At 50.5% G+C, this 22,017-nt stretch overlaps 1 protein-coding gene across 1 annotated transcript in view; it reads left to right on the top strand.

Moving 5' to 3' along the window:
- Positions 1-22,017, top strand: part of GREB1 (growth regulating estrogen receptor binding 1) — a 67,771-nt gene that overhangs the window by 16,481 nt on the left and 29,273 nt on the right. Inside the window, exons 6-16 of the mRNA XM_065890740.1 lie at positions 550-678; positions 4,348-4,461; positions 4,940-5,083; positions 7,655-7,840; positions 10,673-11,023; positions 12,111-12,239; positions 12,956-13,084; positions 13,724-13,921; positions 14,637-14,817; positions 16,512-16,707; positions 18,154-18,290. Of these exons, the coding sequence (XP_065746812.1) occupies positions 550-678; positions 4,348-4,461; positions 4,940-5,083; positions 7,655-7,840; positions 10,673-11,023; positions 12,111-12,239; positions 12,956-13,084; positions 13,724-13,921; positions 14,637-14,817; positions 16,512-16,707; positions 18,154-18,290 (1,894 nt within the window). The remainder of the gene's footprint in view (positions 1-549; positions 679-4,347; positions 4,462-4,939; positions 5,084-7,654; positions 7,841-10,672; positions 11,024-12,110; positions 12,240-12,955; positions 13,085-13,723; positions 13,922-14,636; positions 14,818-16,511; positions 16,708-18,153; positions 18,291-22,017) is intronic.

The raw sequence follows: 22,017 nt of genomic DNA, 5'->3' as shown, positions 1-22,017 counted from the left end.
CCCCTCACCATGCCGCCTCAACACAGGAGAGGTTTTGTGCTACTCCTGAGTCTGGAGTACCTTCCAGATCATTCTGGCTGATGTGGGTGACTTACAAGACCACAGCCACTGATGGCCCCCAGAATTCTTCTCGGGCCCGGGGAGCCCCAGGCCCTATGGGCAGCCTGGATCTGGGCGATGGCAAACCTGACTGCTTTCCTGAGCATGTTTGACATGCCCCTGAACTCAGGAGGGTGAGCGAGATGGTGGAAGGAGGGTGGAGCAGATGCAGGGGTGCTCCCGGAATCCAGGGGCCCCGCTCTCACCAGGCGTGCTCAGTAAAGCACACGCAGGAGTGTGTGTGCCTGTGTGTGCACATACGCGTGTGTGCCTGTCCGTGTGTGTCTGTGCTTTCTCCGGGGTGGCGGGCAGAATCACTCTGGCAAGAGCTCTGACCCACGACGGGCCGCATCAGTGAAAGGCTAATTTGTAAAATGGAAGAAGAGTCATCTCCTGCTTGCTGGGCTCACAGAGTGCCCCGCTCTCTCCCCTCTTTCTCTCTGCTGTCAGGACCAGCCTCCGATCATGTGTCACTAACCGCAGCCGTGGGTCCGGCTGTTTTCAACGGCAAAGATTCCCCGAAGCACCAGCCGCTGGTGAAGCACAGCCTGTCCGCCGCGCCGCGTCCCTCGGCCTTAGGTAGCCTTGCCTGTCCTGTTCGGGGGCCTTACTCTGCTCTGGGTCAAGACGGTGGTGGGGTGGGAGGATGGGGGTGCCGAGGCCCCCGAGCCTCCTGGAATTGGGGGGCTTGGAAGGAGAGTCAGGCCAGGTCAGCAGGTGCCTCCTGAGTCCATGGGGCTGTGCTCAGGCCCTGGAACCGGGGGGGGCCCTGGCTTCAGCCCCCGACTTGGGTGGTGGGTGTGTCTGCCCAGCACAGTGGGAGCCCCGTATGGGCGGGTGACCTGTCGCATTGTGGGCCGCCCACCGTGAGGGCTGGAGAGTTCTGGAGAAATGGGGCCACGTGGTGTCATGGGAAGATAGGGGCTCCAGAATCAGATGAACAAGAATTCAAAACCCAGCTCTGTCAGGGGATCAAGTCTCCTGGCTAAGCATTCCCTCATCAGGAGACGAGAATTCTGCTCCGAGGGCAGTTGGAGGTTAGATGAGGCGCTGTATGGAAATTCAGGGTACAACTGGCAGCTCACTAAGGGGCTCCATTATTGCCACCTGCATCAACACCGTCACTGAGCTGGTCTTTTCAGGGAGGGCTTCCTGGCGGAGGTGACAGCCGAGTTGCAACTGACAACAGTTGCAACAAACAACTAACATTAATTAGAGATGGTATGGGAGGAAGTGAGGAAGAGGGATGAGGCGGTGAGGGTCCGAGTGAGAAAAGCGAGTAAAAGGGTGAAGCAGGCCTCCTGCTGGAGCAGAGGCTGTGGGTTGAGGAAGGGTCGGAGCGGTCCAGGGACCTCACGTTCGGTGCTCTCCCTCCGTGCTTACCTGGAGCCATTTAATAGGCCAGTCTTACGTCTCTCCTCCCTCCTGCGTGCACACAGCTGAGTGGCACATTAGGACCCGAGAGCTTCACTGGAAGAGGGCCCAGAAACCGTCTAGCCCAACCTGTCTTACAGAGAAGGAAAGTGTGGCCCAGAGAGACACCAGCCTGCTTGCCGGGCCTCCCTGCTTCCGCGACACGGCTGGCGGAGGACTCCCCTGGTGCGGGAATTGTCTCCCTCTTAGTTGAAGGAACGATATCTTTTCTGACTTGGATCTGAGCTTTCGCAGTCCTGACCAGAGTGTCCATTCTGGAGTCAAATCCCTGTAACTTCCCCAGTGTGAGGAACCCCAGGCAGGCACCCGCTTTTCCTCCCAAGACTGTTTCTTCTCGGCTAGGTGCTAAATTTAGGGCGACCGGTGGCTGAGGACTGAGCCTCTGGGGACGGTGACGGGAGACTGTGTTGCTGGTACCCCCCCCTCCCCGCACTGAGCCTGGGTGCATCCACCCCGGACAGCGGGGACAGAGGACATCCTTCGGCCTGGGCCCTATGAGGTTGGCTCTGGGGACCCAACCTGAGGCTCCTTCTGTGGTTAATGAATGTGCTTCCTTGGAGGGGCATGAGAAATAGAGCCCCAGTGCCCTAGCGTGATGCTGGAAACTTCCGGAATCTGGCCCCAACCAACCTTTTGAACTCGCTCATTCCCCACTCTTTCTACTTAAGAACTCGTACCCTGGCTGCATTGGGTACAGCTCAGTGCCCTCCCCATCCTGTCTCTATGCCCTGGCCACACATCCGTGCCCTTGAAGGGCTCTCGCCACCCACCTTCTATACGTGCCCTTCAGGTATCACCTAGCTCAGGTGTCACCTCCTCCCTGTAGGAGGGCTCCCTCCTTGTGACACTCAGGTGTCAGGCTTTGTTCCGCGGCCATTTGTGTCTGTCGGGCCTATGAAGTTCCTGGGAGCAGGGCCGTCATCGTGTCTTCTGGGAGCCCAGATACTCCGCAGAGCCTGGCCCAGAGGGCGCGATGGATGTTGGCCGAGTGTGGTTGCACCGCTAAGGGCACAGCTGGAGCATCAGAGGTCCTGTGCCTCACGCCTGCTCTGGGGAGAGCTGGAATCAGTTTTAAGAAACTGCTTCGGAAGCTACAAGGAGTGTTTAACCGGGGCTTGGGGGCTGTCGCTCAGTGGTTCGCAGCGGAAGTGCTGCCCCTGCGGGACGGGGCGGGGGTAGGGTGGGGGAGGGAGTTAGGAAATGTGCAGGATCCTTTTTTTGGTTGTCCCAGCTCAGAGTCCGGATGTGCAGTGCCTGCAGGAAGTGGGCTATATGATGAAGACTTGTCTCCCCCAAAGTGCCAAATAGGGTCCCCCTCCCCACTACCGGGACACATGGCCAGAAATAGATGGTCCACAGGGGCAGCTCCTGGTGACATCATTTTGGCAGAAACCATGAGCCTAGAGTCCACGTAGAGACAGTTAGTGTTAGCATCCCAAAGGGAGAAAATACCTGTAGATCTTCCATCCTCAGTACCGAGGCCCAATCCCATTGCCCTTCCTGCTTTGGTAGTTTAACGTGGTTTGTAGAGGAGCTGGCATCTCAGTCTTTGTGGGAGGTCTTCTACTGGCTCTTGAGGACAGATATTCGGGGAGGTGAAGATATGATTCTAAATGGAACAAACATAGCAGAAGCTGCCTCAGAGGTTGCGGGGATCAGAGGAGACCACCTGCTGGAAAGCTCTTTGCAAACAAAGAACTTCACGTTTTTAACATTTTATTCACTTCATTTCATTCATTTTCAATCGGTCTAAAGAAGAGGTGAAAATAACTTTGGATTACTTTTAAAAGACTCTAAAGCAATGATTCTCAAACTCAGCATAACCAGGGTGCTTGTGAACGAAGTGTTTTCTTTCACTCCCAGAGGTCTGCTTCTGTAGGCTGAGGGGTGTCCGGGAGCAGACACTTTGAACAAGCTCCCACTGGTTCTGTCCAGCTTTGTCTCAGGCCAGACTTGGAGAAACATTGCTCTAAACCGGCGGTTCTCAACCCTGGTGCGGTTTAGAATCACCAGGAGCTCGTGGGTCGTCAGAAGGCATCTGGGGTTCTGGTTTCCCTGGGATGGGGTTGCATCTGGGAATAGAGAGTTTTAAAATTTAAACTTTAATGTGTCATGGTTGAACGCGGAGCTCTAAATGTAGGGGAACTTTTGTGTTGGATGGGTCCCAAAAAATATGGTAACCAATTCTTGATACTTTGAATAATCCAAGAGCGGAGCATGAGTCATTCTCATGCTGTTCCCTGCCGTGGGCCGGGATGACTCATCAACAGCAGTGGGTACCAGCTTCTGTTCCCCATCATTTTGTTAGTCTGAAATTAGCTTATCGAGGCCGGGGGTGGGGAGAGGTGCACAGGTGGATCGGTACTGCCCCCAAGTGGTGAAACTGTGGCGGTAAGTTGAATGCAGTTGCAGCTTGTCTACAGAAACACGCACTAATTTACTGGAATGTGTAGATGATGATGGTGGTGTGGGTCTTGGTGGCTATCATTTATTGGACCCAGACTCTGTGCTTTACATATATTCTCTTTAGTCCTGATCAAACCACCTTTCAGAGTAGGTTTTATTATCCCGCTGTAAAGATGAAGGAGGTAACGCTCAGAGAGCTAAAACTTAGACACTTGTACAGCTTTGGAATAAAACATTTACCAAGGTCGATGGGATATTTCCTTAAGCCTAGGTACTTCACTAGATGCTAAAACCCATTGTGAAACTGTGATTTAAAAAATTACAAATAAGTGTGCTCCAATTCAGGGGAACGTTGTATTGAAGCTCATCCCTAGTGACACCCTAATCCACACTCTGAATGTGGCCTAGGTATCTTATCAAACTCCGGGCCCCCCAAAAAACGCCACAAAGGATGGTCTCCAGAATCTCCATCAGCTGCGGATGGTGGCTACCCCCAGGGTGGTGGGAACAGAGCTAAGTATGGTAAGTGACGAAATCCTTGCCCCAAGTCCAAGGCTTGGGTACTAGCGGTGGTGGTGCTGCAGGTGGTGTGTGTGTGTGCTTACATGTGCTTTTGTGTGTATTGGTGAGAAAGTTCTAGGGAGGCAGACTTGGGTATAACAGAAGATTCTCTTTCTCGTACATAAGACTTGCTTAACAAAGCCCAGGATCCATGTACAGTATTGACTTCTCTGATCCTAGAGGAATTTTTTAAAAGGCTTGCCTGTCACTTGGCAGGGATATTGAGAGGAGGAGACTAGGTTGTTTGGTGGGGAAGGGGGACCCAGTGACCTTTAAGATGCTTTTGACCGCAGGAATCTGTGATTCCCGGACTTGGATGCTCCCATAAGCAGGGAACTGGTCAAGTTGTAGCAGATGTGTTGGCCAGCCTGACGGCAGGTCTGCCGAAGGTGGATGCTTTGTCTGACGTGTCTTCTTAATGCTCTCGGCGTGTCCCTAGAGAGCACAGGCGTGACCTGCATGCCCCAGGTTGGCTTGGTGGGACCGGCTTCAGTCACCTTTCCCGTTGTGGCCTCCGGAGAACCAGTGTCCGTTCCCGACAACTTGCTGAAAATATGCAAGGCCAAGCCAGTGATCTTTAAAGGCAAGTACAGCAGTGTGACGAGTGGTGGAAGTCGGGGAGCCCAGGGAACGCACGAGAAACAGACAACATGACACGTCCTCCCAGTCTGACTCCACACCAAGGGGTCCTCCTGGGAAAACTCCAAAATCCTTTCCGGGGCAATGAGAGAACCAAGCAGACTGGTCACTGGGGTAGCCCCTGATCAGGCGCCAGAGTTTCAGAGCTTGTCACCGTTTTCTACGATGAGCCCAAGTGAGACGATCCTGTCCCATGACGACCATTTGCTTGTTCATTTGTTCCTTCAATCAGTCCCTCTCTCAGCCTCACTCGGCTCCTGCCATGGTACCAGGCCCAGGGCTGAGCGCCGTGGGTGAGAGATGGGTCATCAGCCCCTTGCCGATTTGTCAGGCCCCCGGTCTGGCGGGTTGTCCTGTGACCACTAGTATTTTTGGGCCATGAAATCTGACTTTGGGCAAAGATAGCCACGGTCACCAGGCAGAAGCATGAAACAAGACAAGATTTGACCTCTATTTTGTGGGCTTATGTACGTGGTTGGAGGTCAATTTGTGGCTCAACTAAGGAAATTCCTTCCTAAGGAAGCGGGAGCCCTTGAAATGTGAGGATTCGTCAGGGCTTGTTTGATGATGGTGCTGGCCAGTGCCGTGGGCTGGCACGGAGTCACACACACACACACACACACACACACACACACACACTCACACATTCAGGTCCTTCTTAAATAAGGGCAGACTGTGGGGTTTTTTTCATTTTTTTATTTTATTTTTTTATTTTTTCTGTTATTATTAGATGGCATAAACTTTAAAAAAAATTTATAGGAGTAGAGTTGATTTACAATGTTGTGTTAGTTTTAGGTGTACAGCAAAGTGAATCAGTTGTACATATACATATATCCACTCTTTATTAGATTCTCTTCTCATGTAGGTCATTACAGAGCAGTGAGTAGAGTGAACAATATTTGGTATCATGTTTGTAGGAGTAGAGGAGAGAGGGTGGTAGGAAAGTGGGGAGGTATCTTACTCTTAATTACGAAATAGGAGAGGGTACTCCTTTCTTTATCCTAAAAAAAAAAATGGACAGGATATTCAGGAAGAAGGGTGCAGGTCTGGGTTTTGAACTGGGCGTGAGGCTAGTTGCAGCGAGCGGGGCCTACTCTTCATTGCGGTGCGCGGGCTTCTCATTGTGGTGGCTTCTCTTGTTGTAGAGCATGGGCTCTAGGCGTGCGGGCTTCAGTAGCTGTGGCATGCGGGCTTTAGTAATTGTGGCTCGTGGGCTCTAGAGCGCAGGCTCAGTAGTTGTGGCGCACGGGCTTAGTTGCTCTGCAGCATGTGGGATCTTCCCGGCCCAGGGCTTGAACCCATGTCCCCTGCATTGGCAGGTGGATTCTTAACCACTGCACCACCAGGGAAGCCCCTCAGATTCCTTTTATCTGGGCCCCGTTGTAGCTTCTCTGTGCCTCTTTCATGACAAATTTCACATCCTTCTTTTAATAGTAATTCTTTACGTTGCCTTTCATAAACCATAATGTTTGTGAACAATGCTACCCAAATTGTGGTTCCTGGACCAGCAAAGCCAGCGTCACCTGGGACCTCAGTAGAGGTGTGAATTCCCATGCCCATCCCAGAATCTGAATCAGAAGCTCTGTGGTGGGGCCTGTGTTTTAGGAAGCCTTTCAGGGGACCCTCATGCACCCTCAGATCTGGGAATCAATTTCCTGGAGGACATGAACTGTGTCCCAGTCCCCAGATCTTCCCCCAGAGCCGAGTGTGAGGCCCGTACATAGCACACGGCAGGCGTCCACTAAGTGTGTGTTTGGTGAATAAGTGGAGACCTTCTGAGTACAAGATGCCACACCCACGCTGAACCACATTTGAACATCTCAGCAACCACACGAGGGCTCGATTTTCTCCACCCCATTCTACAAAGGTGGAGACTGAGGCTTAGGGAAGTTAAGCTTCTCGTGGAGGGTCACATAGTTAATAAATGGTGCAGAGGCGATTCGGAACTGGCCTGGGCTGACCCGCCTCTGAGAGTTGCCATCAGAATTAATCTTGTAACGTTCGCTAAAGCATTTGTCAAGTTCTGTCAGTATTCGGAGTCTCTGGTCTGTACGGTGATTTATTTTCCTAACTCAGCTTGTCAGAGAGTTCTGGGAGACCGGGAGGCAGAATCCAAAACAGGGAGCTGGGGAGACTCGGGCTGGCGCAGGCCTGGCAAAGATCTCGTAGGCGTTGCCCGCGTGAAATTTCTAGAGTCAGAGCCGAAGGAGCAGCTCAGGCGATGGCTGTTCAGCTTTGCCAGTTCCCTCTGGGCCTGAGCTTGCTTGGCTGTAAAATAGGGGATTGGACTAAATGAACAAGCAAATGCTACAGCCCCTGTCTGTTCTCAGAGCAGGTGCACAAATCAGCAAGGGCTGGGAGTTCAAGATTTCCTTGGAAAGGAGCACTTGCGTTACCCCAGGTGCAACTGGCCTGCCTGTTTTCACTCCCTCGCATTCAGAGACCGCCCACATGTGGGGACCACGCCTTGTGCCCGAGGCCAGGGGCCAAGCGGGTGCTGTTTCTCCTCCCCCAGGGCACGGGCACTTCCCTTACCTCTGTGGGAACCTGAATGATGTCATCGTGAGCCCTCTCCTGTACACATGCTACCGGAACTCCCAGTCCATCTCCAGAGTGTATGGACAGTATGGGGCCTCCACGATACAGCCCATCTCAGAGGAGATGCAGCTCCTGCTGACCGTCTACTATCTCGTCCAGCTGGGTGAGTCTCCCTCCCATTTCGTGGGAACCACTGGTGGAATAATCGCTAAAGGCGGGAACCGCACAGGCCTTGATCGCTGACCCTCTCTTGGAACCCTTGTGAAGACCGCATCTGCTGTCAGGTCACTGCAGTGGTCTCCACCCCGAGGGGCTGGGAAGGCCTTAAAGTAGGTCAAAATCTACAGTGAGAATTCAAAAATGATTTCCCTGCCCTTCTAGGCACAGAGATACAGCAGGAAGAAAACAATGGCTTTGCCCTCAAGGATACTGTATGCTAGTGAGAGAGAGAGAAACAGTAAACAAGTGGAAAATAAGCAGAGGGAGGTGGGGTATGTGATTGTGGGGTTGTTTCAAGTTGTCAGAAAAGGCCTCTGTGAGGAGATGGCGTTTGGGTCGAGACCCGAGTGATGAGAAGGATCCAGCCTTATGACGATCCGAGGGAGGCAGAGTGGGGAGGATGGGTGGGCGGCAGGAGGGGCTGGAGCATGGAGCCCCAGGTCAGTGGGAGCCCGGGCGGCTGCAGAGTGAGCATGGCAGTGAGGGTGCTATCAGAGAGAGGGTAGGGCCTCAGGCTAAGGCCAGGTGTTCGTATTTTAGACACATTCAGAAACAATTTGTAATTGTCGGCTCAGGCTGCCATAACAAAATACTACAGACTGCGTGCTTAAACCTCAAAAATTTATCTTCTCACAGTTCTGGAGGCTGGAAATCCAAGATGAGGGTGGCAGCAAGGTTGGGTTCTGGTGAGGCCTCTCTTCCTGGCTTGCAGACGGCTGCCTTCTCACTGTATCCTCCCCTGTGCATGTGTGTGGGGACAGAGGGTGAGCTCTGGTGTCGCTTCCTCTTCTTAGAGTGCCACCAGTCCTACTGGCTTAGGGCCCCACCCTTCTGACCTCACTTAGCTACTTCTTTAAAGGCCCTATCGCTAAATAAGTCATATTGGGGGTTAATACTTCAACATTCGAATTTGAGGGGGACACAATTCAGTCCATAGCACCACTGCAATGTTTTGGGCAGGGGACAGATATGATCTGACTTTCATTTCAAGAAGACCACATGGGCTGCCATATGTGGCCAGATGGTGCAGTCGTCCCAGTGAAGGCAGGTGGTGGCTTGGACCACTAACAGCCACAGGGGAGAGATTCTGAAGGTCAGGATGGTGGGCTGTCTGTCTGAGGGACGTGAGGGAAAGACGACACTTGCATTTTGGCCTGAGCAACCAGGTGAGCCATGGCGCTGGAGGATGAGCGAAAGTCCCGTCTCGGCAATTTCAAGTTTGAGCTGCTGATGGGACAGCCAGGTGGGCCGAGTCAAGGATTTGGATGTGCAGGTCTTGAGCCCCAGGGAGACGTTGCAGCTATAGGTATACATTTAGGAAACACCGGCTCAGTGACGATCTATATTAAAGCTGTGAGGCTGGATGAGAGACTGGGAGGAGTGGTGGATGGAGGGAAGTGCCAGGGTTTGAGCCCTGGGACACTCCGTATTCAGGGACCTGGAGGAGATGGAGATGGAGCAGGTAGGGAGGAACCCTCGACGGGGCTGCTTAGGACTGTCCGGAATCTGGGAGGATGTGCATGTGTTTCTCTTTCTCACTCTTACAATCCACATCCAATCCGTCAGTAAGCCCGGCTTCATCCTGAATCCAACCTCGCCCACCTTCTCCATCAACACCTCCCGTGCCCAGGGTACCACTCTTACTCAAGCTAAGACAGCTCAAGGCTGCACAGCTGGTGCCGGGTGGAGCTGGATGGGGACACGTCTTTTAAATCGAAGCGTGGTGCTCTTTCCTCCAGCTCACCCAAATATGAAATGTTGACACATCAACTAGAAAATACCCGTAGGGAAGAAAACATTGAAGGTACTCAATCTCACTAGTCATCAAAGAGATGCAAAGTTAGCACATAAACAAGTGATGCTTTTCTCAACTAAACTGATGATGACAACCCAAATGATGCTATCCAGTGGAGCTAAGGGTGCAGTAGAACCGGGGTTATCGTGTGTCATTAGTGTCATGGTACGTTGAGACATTTAAACCATCTGGAGACAGTCTGATGATATGTATTAGTTGGCTCTGTAAGCCCCATTTAGAGCATTTAGGCTAAGGAATGTCCTATACGTAAAGCTGTGTGTTGCAGAAGTGTTTATAAATGTGCTTGTTTGGAAGCAGTACAGGGGTCAACAGTAGATCAGCATTGCTCAGTCCGTGATGGTGCCTCCATGTTAACAGTGCCTGTTAGCAGTGCTGTTTATGAAGGCCGTAAACGTCATGCAAGCATGATTGTGCCGTGATGGTAAGGGAAGCAGACACGCCTTGAAGTCATAGGCCCGCAGTCATTATAACGATGTAAAACCTGCACGTGGAAAAGAAAAAAGACGGAGAGGGGCTTCCCTGGTGGCGCAGTGGTTGAGAGTCCGCCTGCCGATGCAGGGGACGCGGGTTCGTGCCCCAGTCCGGGAAGATCCCACATGCCGCGGAGCGGCTGGGCCTGTGAGCCATGGCCGCTGAGCCTGTGCGTCCAGAGCCTGTGCTCCGCAACGGGAGAGGCCACAACAGTGAGAGGCCTGCATACTGCAAAAAAAAATAAAAATAAAAAATGGAGAAACACACAAAAATAGTAGTGCTTCTGTTAGGTTGGTGAGATGAGGACTGCTTTTATCACCTCCCTCTATTTCCCAGCTGTCTCACATACCATTTAACGTTAATCATTTAGGTTGTGTTATTTGAGAGTTCGTTTACACGCATTTCCCCAGCACGGCCCGGTTGTATTGGCGTGAAGTTGCCGCATGGGGCAGGTGCTGAAGCCCCTTCTGCCCGCCTTGTCGTTGCCAGCGGCGGACCAGGTGCCCCTGATGGAGGACCTGGAGCAGATCTTCCTGCGCTCCTGGCGGGAGTCGCACCTGACAGAGATCCGACAGTACCAGCAGGCGCCACCGCAGCCCGTCCCGCTGGCGCCTGGGGCTGTGGCGCCCGTCACCTCGGCACAGCTGCCCTGGCTGGCCGGCCTGGCCGCCAGCTCCTGCAACGACAGCGTGCACATCATCGAGTGCACCTACTCCCTGGCCGAGGGCCTGTCTGAGATGTTCCGCCTACTCATCGAGGGCAAGCTGGCCAAGACCAACTACGTGGTGATCATCTGCGCCTGCCGGAGTGCCGCCATCGACTCCTGCATCGCTGTCACCGGTGAGGCCGGGCCCCGCCGCTGGGCTGCCGGGAGATCAGTCTGGTGATGCCCAGAAGCCCTCCTTTGCCGTCGCCCCCTTTTGCCTCTCGTGGCCCCGGGTTTGCAGCTGTGCTGGTTAGTAACAGCCGTTAGCGCACAGTAGCCCCTGGTGTGCCCTGAATAGTGTGCTTTGGGAAAAATTCCATTCCTCCTGGCGTAGAAGGTGAGCCGTTCCCGTTTCTCTAGAGAGACTGGGGGCAGGTTTGGATCTGGTTAGATGCAGGGAAAACCTGGGTCCCCCGTGCACCTGCTGGTCTGTGGTTTAATGGCCCTCAGCTTCTTCAACTGGCCCTCAGCTTCTTCAACTACCTAATGGAGATGAAAAAGAAAAAATGGCCTTCTTGTGTTTGTGTGGGTTAATGAGCCAATTAGCTAATTAATTATAAAAACATGTATTGAAGCCCTACTATGTGCAGCCACTGTTCTGGGGGCTGGGGACACGGGAGTGATGTCCCTGCTTTCCTGGAGCGTGTGTTCTGGTGGGGAGACAGACACCAAACAGCGCAGAATGTCCCGGGGGGAGGGGGGAGGGGTGGAGGATTGCAGTGACTCTGCAGCGTCCCAGTGATCTCTTGGCACTCCTTCATCTTAAACACCTGTGTTTTTAATAAATTCTTTACATTGATTTCAGTAATATCTTTAGTAATAAACCTCGAGCCCCTGCTGTGTCAGTCACTGGGCTGAATATTTTATAAACATTGTCTTGTTTTATCCTCACAACAGTCCTGTGAAGTAGATGGTACTTTTAGCCACGAATTCCGGATGAGGAAGCTGGGTCAGCCTAGGTTACACAGCTAGTTAAGTGGGGAGAGAGTCAGGTTCCAAAGCCCATACTCGGGGATTTCCCTCTTATTATCCCAACTACTAAACTGGGCCGGGGGTGTGTACCCTTTATTTCACCAGCAGGAAGCCCTGCTCTTAGCCAGGCGTGGTGCTGGGCTTGCGGGATGGAGGGAGAAAGAGATTCAGGCACAGACCCTGCCATCGAGGAGCTCACGTGCTAATTCTAAGCAGAGGGCCCAGTCCAAATTGTTGTTTGTTTTCCAGGAAAATACCAAGCCCGGATTCTTTCTGAGAGCCTTCTCACCCCTGCCGAGTACCAGAAAGAAGTCAATTCTGAGCTGGTTACAGGGAAAGTGGACTCTCTGGGAGCCTTTTTTAGCACCCTCTGTCCAGGTAGGCTTGTAGTGAGACAGGTGCAAATTCATAAATTGCTGAGAAAGACACAAAGGGCAAGGTCGTCTCAGGGGATGGAGCCCATCCCCGTGACCTGCTGAGGCTGGCCCGGATTTACATGTGTGGGCGGCCCTTCCATCTGTGGGTTTCTGGCTGGCTGTTCCCTGCTCTGGCTGTGGGTTCTCTAGGTGGCGGCTTTGTGGTTTCTGTCCTTTGGGGGCACACAAGGGCCTTGTGCCTGGTTCTCCGTACCTCTCCGGCTCTGTCCATCACCCTCCTGCCTCCCCCTCTGTGTTGCTTAAAGCTTCTCACTGGAGAAGTGTATTCTCTGTGCCTCATTCTGTGTCTCCTATGCCTTGAGTGCCCGTCTCCCTTCTTTTCCTGGCCACTCACCCTACAAGACTCACCCCATTTCCTCCCCGACACTCTTGCTGGCCCCTCCTTCTCCAAGATGTGCTCAGACCCCTACCTCCTGACCTTTGGCACCTTGCTCTTCTTTCTTTCTGTCCTGGCACCTTCTGGGTCATAATGTAATTTTCTTTAGCACATACATCTGCCTTCCTGGGCTGTGGGCTCCTTGCCATGATGGGACACCCTATCTCTGGTGCCCCAGGCCCAGGACAGTGCCTGACACATAGCGGGTGTTCCATAGATGCTTTTGCCGAGTTTCACTGAGACAGAAAACCCATTTCTGTTATTCTGTCTGTTTTGGGCAGAGGGCGACATTGATATTTTGCTGGACAAATTCCATCAGGAAAATCAAGGCCAGATTTCTTCCTCACTTACTGCCTCCTCTGTCACCAAATCAGCATCTCTAGATGTCGGCGGGACACGGCTATGCACAAGTGAGTGATGCCGGGGCGCTGGTGGCCAAGCTCTGGGCTGGTGAGGCAGCTTCCAGGGCCCCCAGGGGCTGCAAGGAAGCAGAGCTAGAGGCACCTCCAGCGGGCAGGGCATCTCCTTAGAATCGAGTAGACCTAATATCTAATTTTAGTTTTAGTCTTTGATGATAACAGTCTCATTTTACCCGGAAATGTACATCTGTACGGTTTTCCTGAGATGGCACATTTCTCTGTTGATTTCCAGTTTATCGATGCACTGTTGAAATGCTTTATTCCTTCTAAGTTCCTGAAGGGCTGTGATGGTCTCCTCCTCTTCCAGAGAACCTGTAACCTCTTCCAAAATCTAATCTCAGCGTCAGCTTCCCTGGGATGCCGTCCTTGTCCCCTCCAGGTGGAGTAGGTCACAGCCTCTGTGCCCCCCGAGTGCTGTTCATCCTTTTATTTTTCAGTTAGGAAAAGGGTGTGAAATGACCATCACGGCGGGTAGCCCGGAGCAGGCGCTCAATGAGTATTGGTGTTTTCCCCATTCCCTCATCACTTTGTGTGCTAGACGGGGGCCCCCTGCTTGATTCCCTAGCCGAGGTCCAGGGCTGTAGCCATCTGCTGGCGTGCACCTCACCTTGATGAGGGCTCTGGTTCCAGGTTACCGTCTGGAGCCTCACTGCATCCGGCCCTTCCAGCTGGCCGTGGCCCAGAAGCTCCTCTCCCACGTGTGTTCAATCGCAGATTCCAGCACCCAACATCTGGACTTAGGGTCCTTTGAGAAGGTGGACTTTCTGATTTGTATTCCACCCTCAGAGGTGACCTACCAGCAGACCCTGCTCCACGTCTGGCATTCAGGTACGGGCCTTTCAGGGGCAAGCGTGAAGTCTGTGTGGAGAGGCTTTGATCTGTTTGCATTCAGCTTTGGATTCTAACACCATCTTTACTTCTAAAGTAGAGGGTGCCGTATCAACACCCCGGTTTCATAGCTCATGAAACTGATGCCCAGAGGAAGCGACTTGTCTGCTATTTTATAATCTGTTAAAGGTAGAACGTGACTTGAGTGTTCCCTCTGTCCCACTCAAGTCAGTGAAGTATGTCCCGATATCTGGCTTCAACTTTTCCCTGTGCTTTCAAGGGGATTAAACATGAACCACACAGAGAGTCAATGTCTTCACTCGGAGGGTTCACTCTGAGTGCTCTAACCTACGGCCTGGTGGCGTTCAGGCTGGAGATGATTTGGGTGGGTGAGAGGGGCCCTTTCCCTTTCTTTCAGTCACCCATGCTGGGATCAGCTGCTTCACGAAGGCAGCTTTGCTGTGCCCCTGGGTGGGCTGTGTACATAGCACGCTGGGGAGCAGGCCCACCTCCAGGCCCTGCTCCTGCAGGCAGTGACACGACAGTCGTTTGCACGGGAATCGGCCTCCCTGACTCACACGTACCGCCTGCATCCCTGTAGCCTCCAGTCCCAGCAAGGAGCTGCCATGTGGGAGATGCGCCTCAAGTGTCTGCTGCTGACTGAAAAACTCATGACCATGTTTGGAGTTACTGATGTATTTTCACTGTGTGGCAGGGGTTTTGCTGGAGCTTGGCTTGGAGAAGGAGCACATGACCAAGCAGAGGGTCGAGCAGTACGTTTTGAAGCTAGATGCCGAGGCGCAGACCAAGTTCAAGTCCTTTCTGCAAAACTCCTTTCAGAACCCACACACACTCTTCGTCCTCATCCACGACCATGCCCACTGGGATCTCGTGAGGTTAGACTGGCTTTGGCACATGGCAGGGCTGGCATTTCCCTTCTTTGAATGAATATGTACGGATAATACCGTGGGTATAAGTGTTAAAAAGATGAATGGTGTTGGGGGCTTGGCATCTGTAGGCAGATGCTGTGGGTGTATTTCAGACCTTAGGGCCGGAAGTTACCTGAGGGATCATCTAGTGCAGCCTCTGAAAGGTACCATTATGGCAGCTAGAGAAGGGAAGCACCTCGCTCAATGTCGCAGGCGGGGGTGGGGGGGGAGGGTATCAGTGGCAGAGCACCAGGTGCCGGGAAGGGATCCTGATGGGAGTAGCTCTGCCCAGGCCCCTTCCTGATGGAGCCCCATTGGCTCTGCATACCATGGGTCACAGCTGGTGCCCTTCCCAGGGGAGATTTTACTTTCTCAATTCAAATGAACATAAATCGAGATGAATTTCACCTGGTGTCAAGCCTGGAGTCTGGCAGGATTCCTGGGTGTTTACCAGGATTGGTCATGTCCATGAGACTGGCCTTGGGGTTGTGTGTTTAGACACTGCCGCTGACATGGACGAGGGGGGAAAGAAGATTGTGGGTCGGGTATCGGAGGAAGGCTTTGATTTAGCGCAGGGCCTGAAGCTCAGGGCTGGCCGGAGCCTTAAAGTTCGCCCAGTTAAAGGGTTTACATTCTCGCGTCCATGCACGGGCGCGGGGGAATTTGAACATTCCGAAGTATATAAAAAGCTAAATTGTACATATTCATTTGGTGGGTAGATTTCTCAGAGTGGCTACCTGCCACCTGAAAGGAGAAGCACTGATTTTTTCCTGTCCCCCTAGATTTACAGACAGGAATGCTGAGACCACTGACCCACTGAGAAAGGCTGAGACGCACTTATCTCCTCGGCCCCGTGTCCAAAATGCTTCCCATTCCTGACCCTATACTTTAAAATTTAGTACAGAATTTACCATGTTATGTCCTCTTTGGGTCATTTCAAGATCAGTAGGAGGGCTTCCCTGGTGGCGCAGTGGTTGAGAGTCCACCTGCCAATGCAGGGGACACGGGTTCGAGCCCTGGTCCAGGAGGATCCCACGTGCCGTGGAGCAACTAGGCCCGTGCGCCACGGCTACTGAGCCTGTGCTCCTGGAGCCCATGCCCTGCAACAAGAGAAGCCACCACAGTCAGAAGCCCGCGCACCGCAGCGAAGAGTAGCCCCCGCTCCCCGCAACTAGAGAAAGACCGCGCGCAGCAACGAAGACCCAATGCAGCCAAAAATAAATAGATAAAATAAATAAATTTATTTAAAAAAAAAAGAAAGATCAGTAGGACTGTTGGAGAAAAGGATTTAAGCAGGCAGGTGTACAATCAGATGGGGCCGAGGGAGAAAAGGCGAGACTCATTGACAGCTCCTGGGTGAGCATTCCTGTGCTAGAGAAGCGGGTGGATTGTGTATCTTGCAAGCAATCCTCTACAGACACTGTTCCCCCAGCCAAGCTTTTAATAAGTCATGAGTATTCAGGGGAGTCCCTGACGGGTACCTGAAGTGCAGTCATATTGAAAATTTCATTTTGCTGGTCATGGGCAGAGCCCTAAGCTTCGATTGTTGCCGGCGTTGGGAGGCTCACTGTCAATCGATGCAACTGCTTGATTGTCGTCAGATGACAGGACAGTGCTTGCCATTGCACTTATCATTTCTTCTCCCTCTTTTGCTCTCTCAGTAGCACTGTTCATGACCTCTACTCCCAGAGTGACCCGTCCGTGGGGTTGGTGGACAGATTGCTCAACTGCAAGGAGGTGAAGGAGGCCCCCAACATCGTGGTGCTCCACGTGACCTCCTTCCCGTATGCACTGCAGACGCAGCACACCCTCATCAGTCCTTACAACGAGATACACTGGCCGGCCTCCTACAGTAATGTGAGTGTCCCAGGCTGCTGGACCCACTGTAGCAATGACCTTGCGCTGGAAGAGATCCTGTTCACTAAAGGCTTGACTGACCAGCCCAGTTGAGGCTCCGTGGGTTCCAGCTCCTTGGACCTTTGATTCTACCCGGGGTTAGATTTAAACCCTTCTTGGTCTTTAGAAACCTTCCTGTGTGCATTTGTCGGCTCCCTGTCTTAGAGCATGTAATGCAGCGCAGTTGGTTTACTGTTTCTCTGGCGACTGAAGCTCTCTGAGCAGCGTTCTGAACGCCTGCTCTCCTGGTGTTGGACGTACAGCCCTCTAGGGCTGTGGGGATTTGGACTCCACGTGGGGTGACTCTAAGTTTGTCTAGAAGCCCTGGAAATGCTCCTATCTTTCCTACCCCTGCATCCTTCAGCAGCGAGGTTCAAAATCTCCTTCCTCAAAATGAACGCACATCCACAAACCCTGGTGAGCTTTATTTCAGCTTATCACCTGCCATTTTCTCATCAAAATAGAAGACAGCAGTCATTCTGGTAATTTGAGAAATCTGGTGGTTGGATTCCACCTAACTACACAGCAATAAGTAGACATCAAGTTGCGGACTTTTTCGGAGTGTCTTGGAAGCATCCAGGGAACTTCTAAAGGTGCTAATGCTTGGGTTCCTTCCCGCCGATTCAGAATCAGAGTAGCAACGGCATTTGTTTTTATGTAGCGCTTACCGTGAGCCAGGCAGGCACTGTTCTAAGTGCTTTATCATGTGGACTCAGATAAGACACAGGTGCTAGGATGGTTTCTGATTTACAAATGGGGAAAATGAGACAGAGGGGAGGGGTTAAGCCACTTGCCTAAAGCCATGCGGCTAGAAGGTTCTGGAGCCGGGATGTGACCCAGTCCAGCGAAATCCACGGCCCTCATGTTTAACCACCGTGCTACTTGAGGATGAAGTTCATGCCTTTGTAATTTTAGCATCCTCCCACAACTTTGCCGTGCTCTGAAGTTTGATAAGCTCTGATGCTAGTTGGGGAGGAATTTTATATCAGTGTGGGTAAAATTGGTTGGATACATGCATTTCTTTCTGCTGATTTAATAGCAGCTGAATGCAAAACAGTTGATTTGTCTATTCCTAAAACCAGCTAAAATTGTTGGAAAGAAGCAATTTTAACAAAGGAAGTTGTGTGTTTAAAAAAAAAAAAGGGGGCTGATTTTCTTCTTGGCGAAGGCACTGGGGTCAACTGAATGGAAAAGTCTTGACTGATGGGAAGGCGCCGGCCCTTACGCGTGGAGTGCTCTGTGCTCTGGGGCGCAGAGGAAAGACAGTTGTAAAACGTCATCCAGGGGATTGCAGAGTCAGCACGGTTCAGATCAAGATGCCTGTCCAGGTCATCTGTGCGCCCAGCACGTGACCCCTTCAGTCCCCACAAAGGCAGTGTTTGCGTGACCGATGCGTTTCTGTTTTAGGGAGTGGACTTGTATCCTGAGAATAAGAAGTACTTCGGGCTGTCCGAGTTCATCGAGTCCACCCTCTCAGGACACAGCCTCCCCTTGCTGAGATACGACAGCTCCTTTGAGGCCATGGTCACCGCATTGGGAAAAAGGTACCCGTCTCTCTTGAAGTTACTAAAAATGCTCCGTAGTCAAGCATTTTTAGGGCCACCTCTCTCCCTTCCTGGGTGACTCAGTCCCTCCGTTAAAGGGATCCTGGTTTATTTCTCATCTTGCATTTTGGGCCGGTGATGTTGTTCCAGAAAATTTGAGAGGTGAGAATGGGCAGAAATATGCTAGAATGTGGGATTGCATGTCTGAGACTCAAGGGAGGGCAAGAAAATGGGAGGTGAGGTAGCAAAAGGTGCAAAGGAAGAGAGAGTGGCGGTCAGTTGGCTTCGTCTTTATTTCCTTTGCACATCATCTACTGTGTGCTTATTTCTCGCCAGTCACTGTTCTTACTTTGATTATGTTATTTAGTCCCGACCTCTCTGAGCCAGTTGCTATTATTATTCCCATTTTGCAAATAGACTGAGACTCAGGGAGACCCCATGGCTTTCTCAGGCCACACGTCTAGCGAGTGACCGAACTGGGTGTGAACCCAGAGTCAGTGCTACCTTTTCAACCCTGTCACAGCAGACCCCTGAGGTGGATATCAGCACTGCCATCTTACAGATGAGGGAACTGAGGCTCAGGGGGGTTAAGTGCCGACATCCACGCAGTTTATACGTGGAAAAGCCAGGCCAAGTTTTACAGACTGTCTAATACAAAACAAAATGAATGGCTCTGCCGCCAGTTGTGGGTGTTGGACTGAGCTCTGCTGTCTCCCCTCTCGGCACCTCACTTGTCTCGCTTGCTGACAAAGGGATCGAATTAGACATGTACTTCCCAAGCTGTGTTCCAAGCTATACTGCTGGATCCTAATAGTTGTTATGTCACGAGGGGTTCCATGGTCATGTGTGTTTCATAAACCTTACATTTAACAAAGGATTCTTCTCGCAGTGAGAGTTCTCAAAGCCTTCAACGTGCCACGTGTGCTGTAAATCTCCAAGAGACGGCTAGAGCGTGCAGCTCCTCCGTTGTCTCATGGGATTAGTGTTCCCCAGAGCACCCTTTGGGGAGCTAAATCCCTTTCAGCTCTGATGCTGATGGGTTTAATCAGGCCACTTCTCCAACTCTTGGATTGTCAGCTGAGCTCTCATAACCTTGCTGAGGGAAGACACCCTCCAAGATTTTACACTAAGGCTGTGAGAACTGACCTTTGTCCTGCCTCTGCTTCTCTGCCTGGCTCCCCAGCTTCTCCTCGTGCAGGAAGCACGTGCTGAGTGCTTAGTGATCTGTAGACGCCGGGCCAGTATTTTCCATTTATTGCCTAATACAATCCTCACAATGGCACAGTGAGATAGGAGACGCTGTTATTCCCCCATTTGACAGAGAAAGAAACAAAGACTCAGGTTAGGTCACTTGCCCAAAGTCATGTGGGGGGTTTGTAGTGAAGCCAGACCAAATCCTGGTCACTTAAGTCCAAAACAGTAGACCTACTAAACTGTACGGAGCGAGCCCTCACACTGGTAGAAGGCCAGAGTGATCATGGCACCATACCTCCTGGCTCTACTCTTCATTACTTTTAACTGTAGGCGAATCATTGAACCTGCCTGAACAGTCTACTTTCAAGTGATACTGTGCCACTTCCTGTATAAGATTCTTACAATAGTATGTTTCCATTTCTCTCCTCCTAGGCTTTGTGCTTTTGTTATCATGCATTTCACTTATGTATGTTATCAACTCCCCAATAAATCACATTTGCTTTAGGCAGTCGGTCACCTTTTAAAGATATTTAAATAAGAATATATTTTAAGACCTCCTTTTTAATTTATGCACACAGTTATTACTTCCAGTGCCTTCATTCCTTTGTGTAGATCCAGATTTTTATCTGGCATCATTTTCCTTCTGTCCAAAGGACTTTCTTTAACATTTCTCGGAGGGAAGGTCTGCTGGTGATGAATTCTTTCAGCTTTTATGTGTCTTTAAAAGTCTTTATTTTGCCTCATTTTTGAAAGATATTTTCCCTGGGTATAAAATTTAGGTTGACTTCTTTCTTTCGAAGTATTAAAGATGTTGCTCTGCTATCTTCTGACATACATTGTTTCAAATCAGAAGTCTGCTGTCATCATCACCTTTGTTTCTCTCTGTGTAATGACCTCTCTTCCCCACCACTCCCTCCCAACCCCGGCTTCTTCAAAATGTTTTAAATTTATCACTGATCTTAAGCAATTTGATTAAGATAGGCCTTGGTGTGGTTTTCTTCATGTTTCTTGAGTTAATTGAATTTTCATCAAATACGAAAAAATTTTAGTTGTTATTTCCTCAAAAATTTTTTTCTACATCTTTCCTTTCCCCTTTTAGAGTAATCCAATTGTACATAGATGAGCCTACTTGAAGTTGTTCCATAGCTCTCCAATGCTATAGTCATGATTTTCTGTTACCCTCTGTTTCATTTTAGATCCTTTCTATTGTTATGTTTTCAAGTTTACTAGTGTTTTTTTTTCTGCCGTCAGTCACATCCAGTTTATTTATATTTTTATTTTTCACAAAAGCAAAATAGTCATATAACAAGGTTCCTAAGAGAAGAAGAAAGGCAATTTCAGGTAGCTCATACATGAATGTACACACTGACAAATTGATAATAAATGGTTACTTGTGGTTGTTTATTAATAAGGACTGTTCCTTGCAAGTGACTGAAACCCAACTTGAACTACTTTAGGAAAGGGAGAGGAATGCACTGACTCATGAAATAAAAGGAGAGGTTGAATAAATAAACCACAGAACCAGATGCAGCTGGTTTCAGGAACAACTTAAGTTAGGTATTAAACACTGCCAAGACTGTGTTGTCTTGTCTTTGGTATTTTTCTCTGTGTTAGCTTTATTGTATCTCATCACACACTGGTTTCTTCCATGTGCTGACGACATCATCCCTAGCTGCTGCTGAACTTGATATTCTCCAGCTTCTAGAAGGGGACTGATACTTAGAAATAGTTTGAAAAATCCCAAGAAAAGACTGATGACCCATCCTGGGTCAGGTAGCCATTCCTGAACTGATCCATTGTAGCTGGCAGGGCTGGGCCAAATACCAAGATGGTAGCTTCCATGAGAATTCAGGATCCAGTTTTTTTTCTGTCTCAGACATTTTAGTTTTCATCTCTAGAATCTGAGTCTTTTTTATGTTTCCACTTAAAATGCTTAATTTTTCCTGCATCTTCTTAAACATATGGAATATAGTTATAATAATTGTTTTAATGTTCTTCTCTACTAATACTGTCATCTGTGTTGTTTCTGGGTCAGTTTCTATTGGTTGATTTTCCCCCTTCCTTATTATGGGTTGTATTTTTCTGCTTCTTTACATATCTGGTAATTTTTGAGAGGATGCCAGACATTGTGAATTTTACCTCGTTGGGTGCTGTATTCCTATAAATCTTCTTAAGCTTTGTTCTGAGATACAGTTAAGTTACTTGGAAACAGTTTCATTCTTTCAGGTCTTGCTTTTAAACTTTGTTAGGCAGGACCAGGGCAGGTTTTAGTCTAGGGCTAATTTTGTTCACTACCGAAGTGAAACCCTCTAAGTACTCTACGATATTTCATGAATTTTGATGTCTTCCACACTGGTGTTGGGAATGGGAACTATTCCAAGCCCTATGTGAGTCTGAAGTCTTGTTCCCTCTCATCCTTTTGGATGGTCCTTTTCTTGGCTTTGGGTAGTTTTCTCACATATATGCACTGATCGCTACTTAGCTGAGGGCTTGAGTGGGACCCTCTGCGGCTCTCCTGAGTTCTCTTATCTGT

The sequence above is a fragment of the Phocoena phocoena genome, chromosome 14 (genome assembly GCF_963924675.1).
Source record: "Phocoena phocoena chromosome 14, mPhoPho1.1, whole genome shotgun sequence".
In the NCBI taxonomy this organism is placed as follows: Eukaryota; Metazoa; Chordata; class Mammalia; order Artiodactyla; family Phocoenidae; genus Phocoena; species Phocoena phocoena.
The sequence above is the reverse complement of the archived record's forward strand: the minus strand, read 5'-3'. Positions and strand labels throughout refer to the sequence as shown.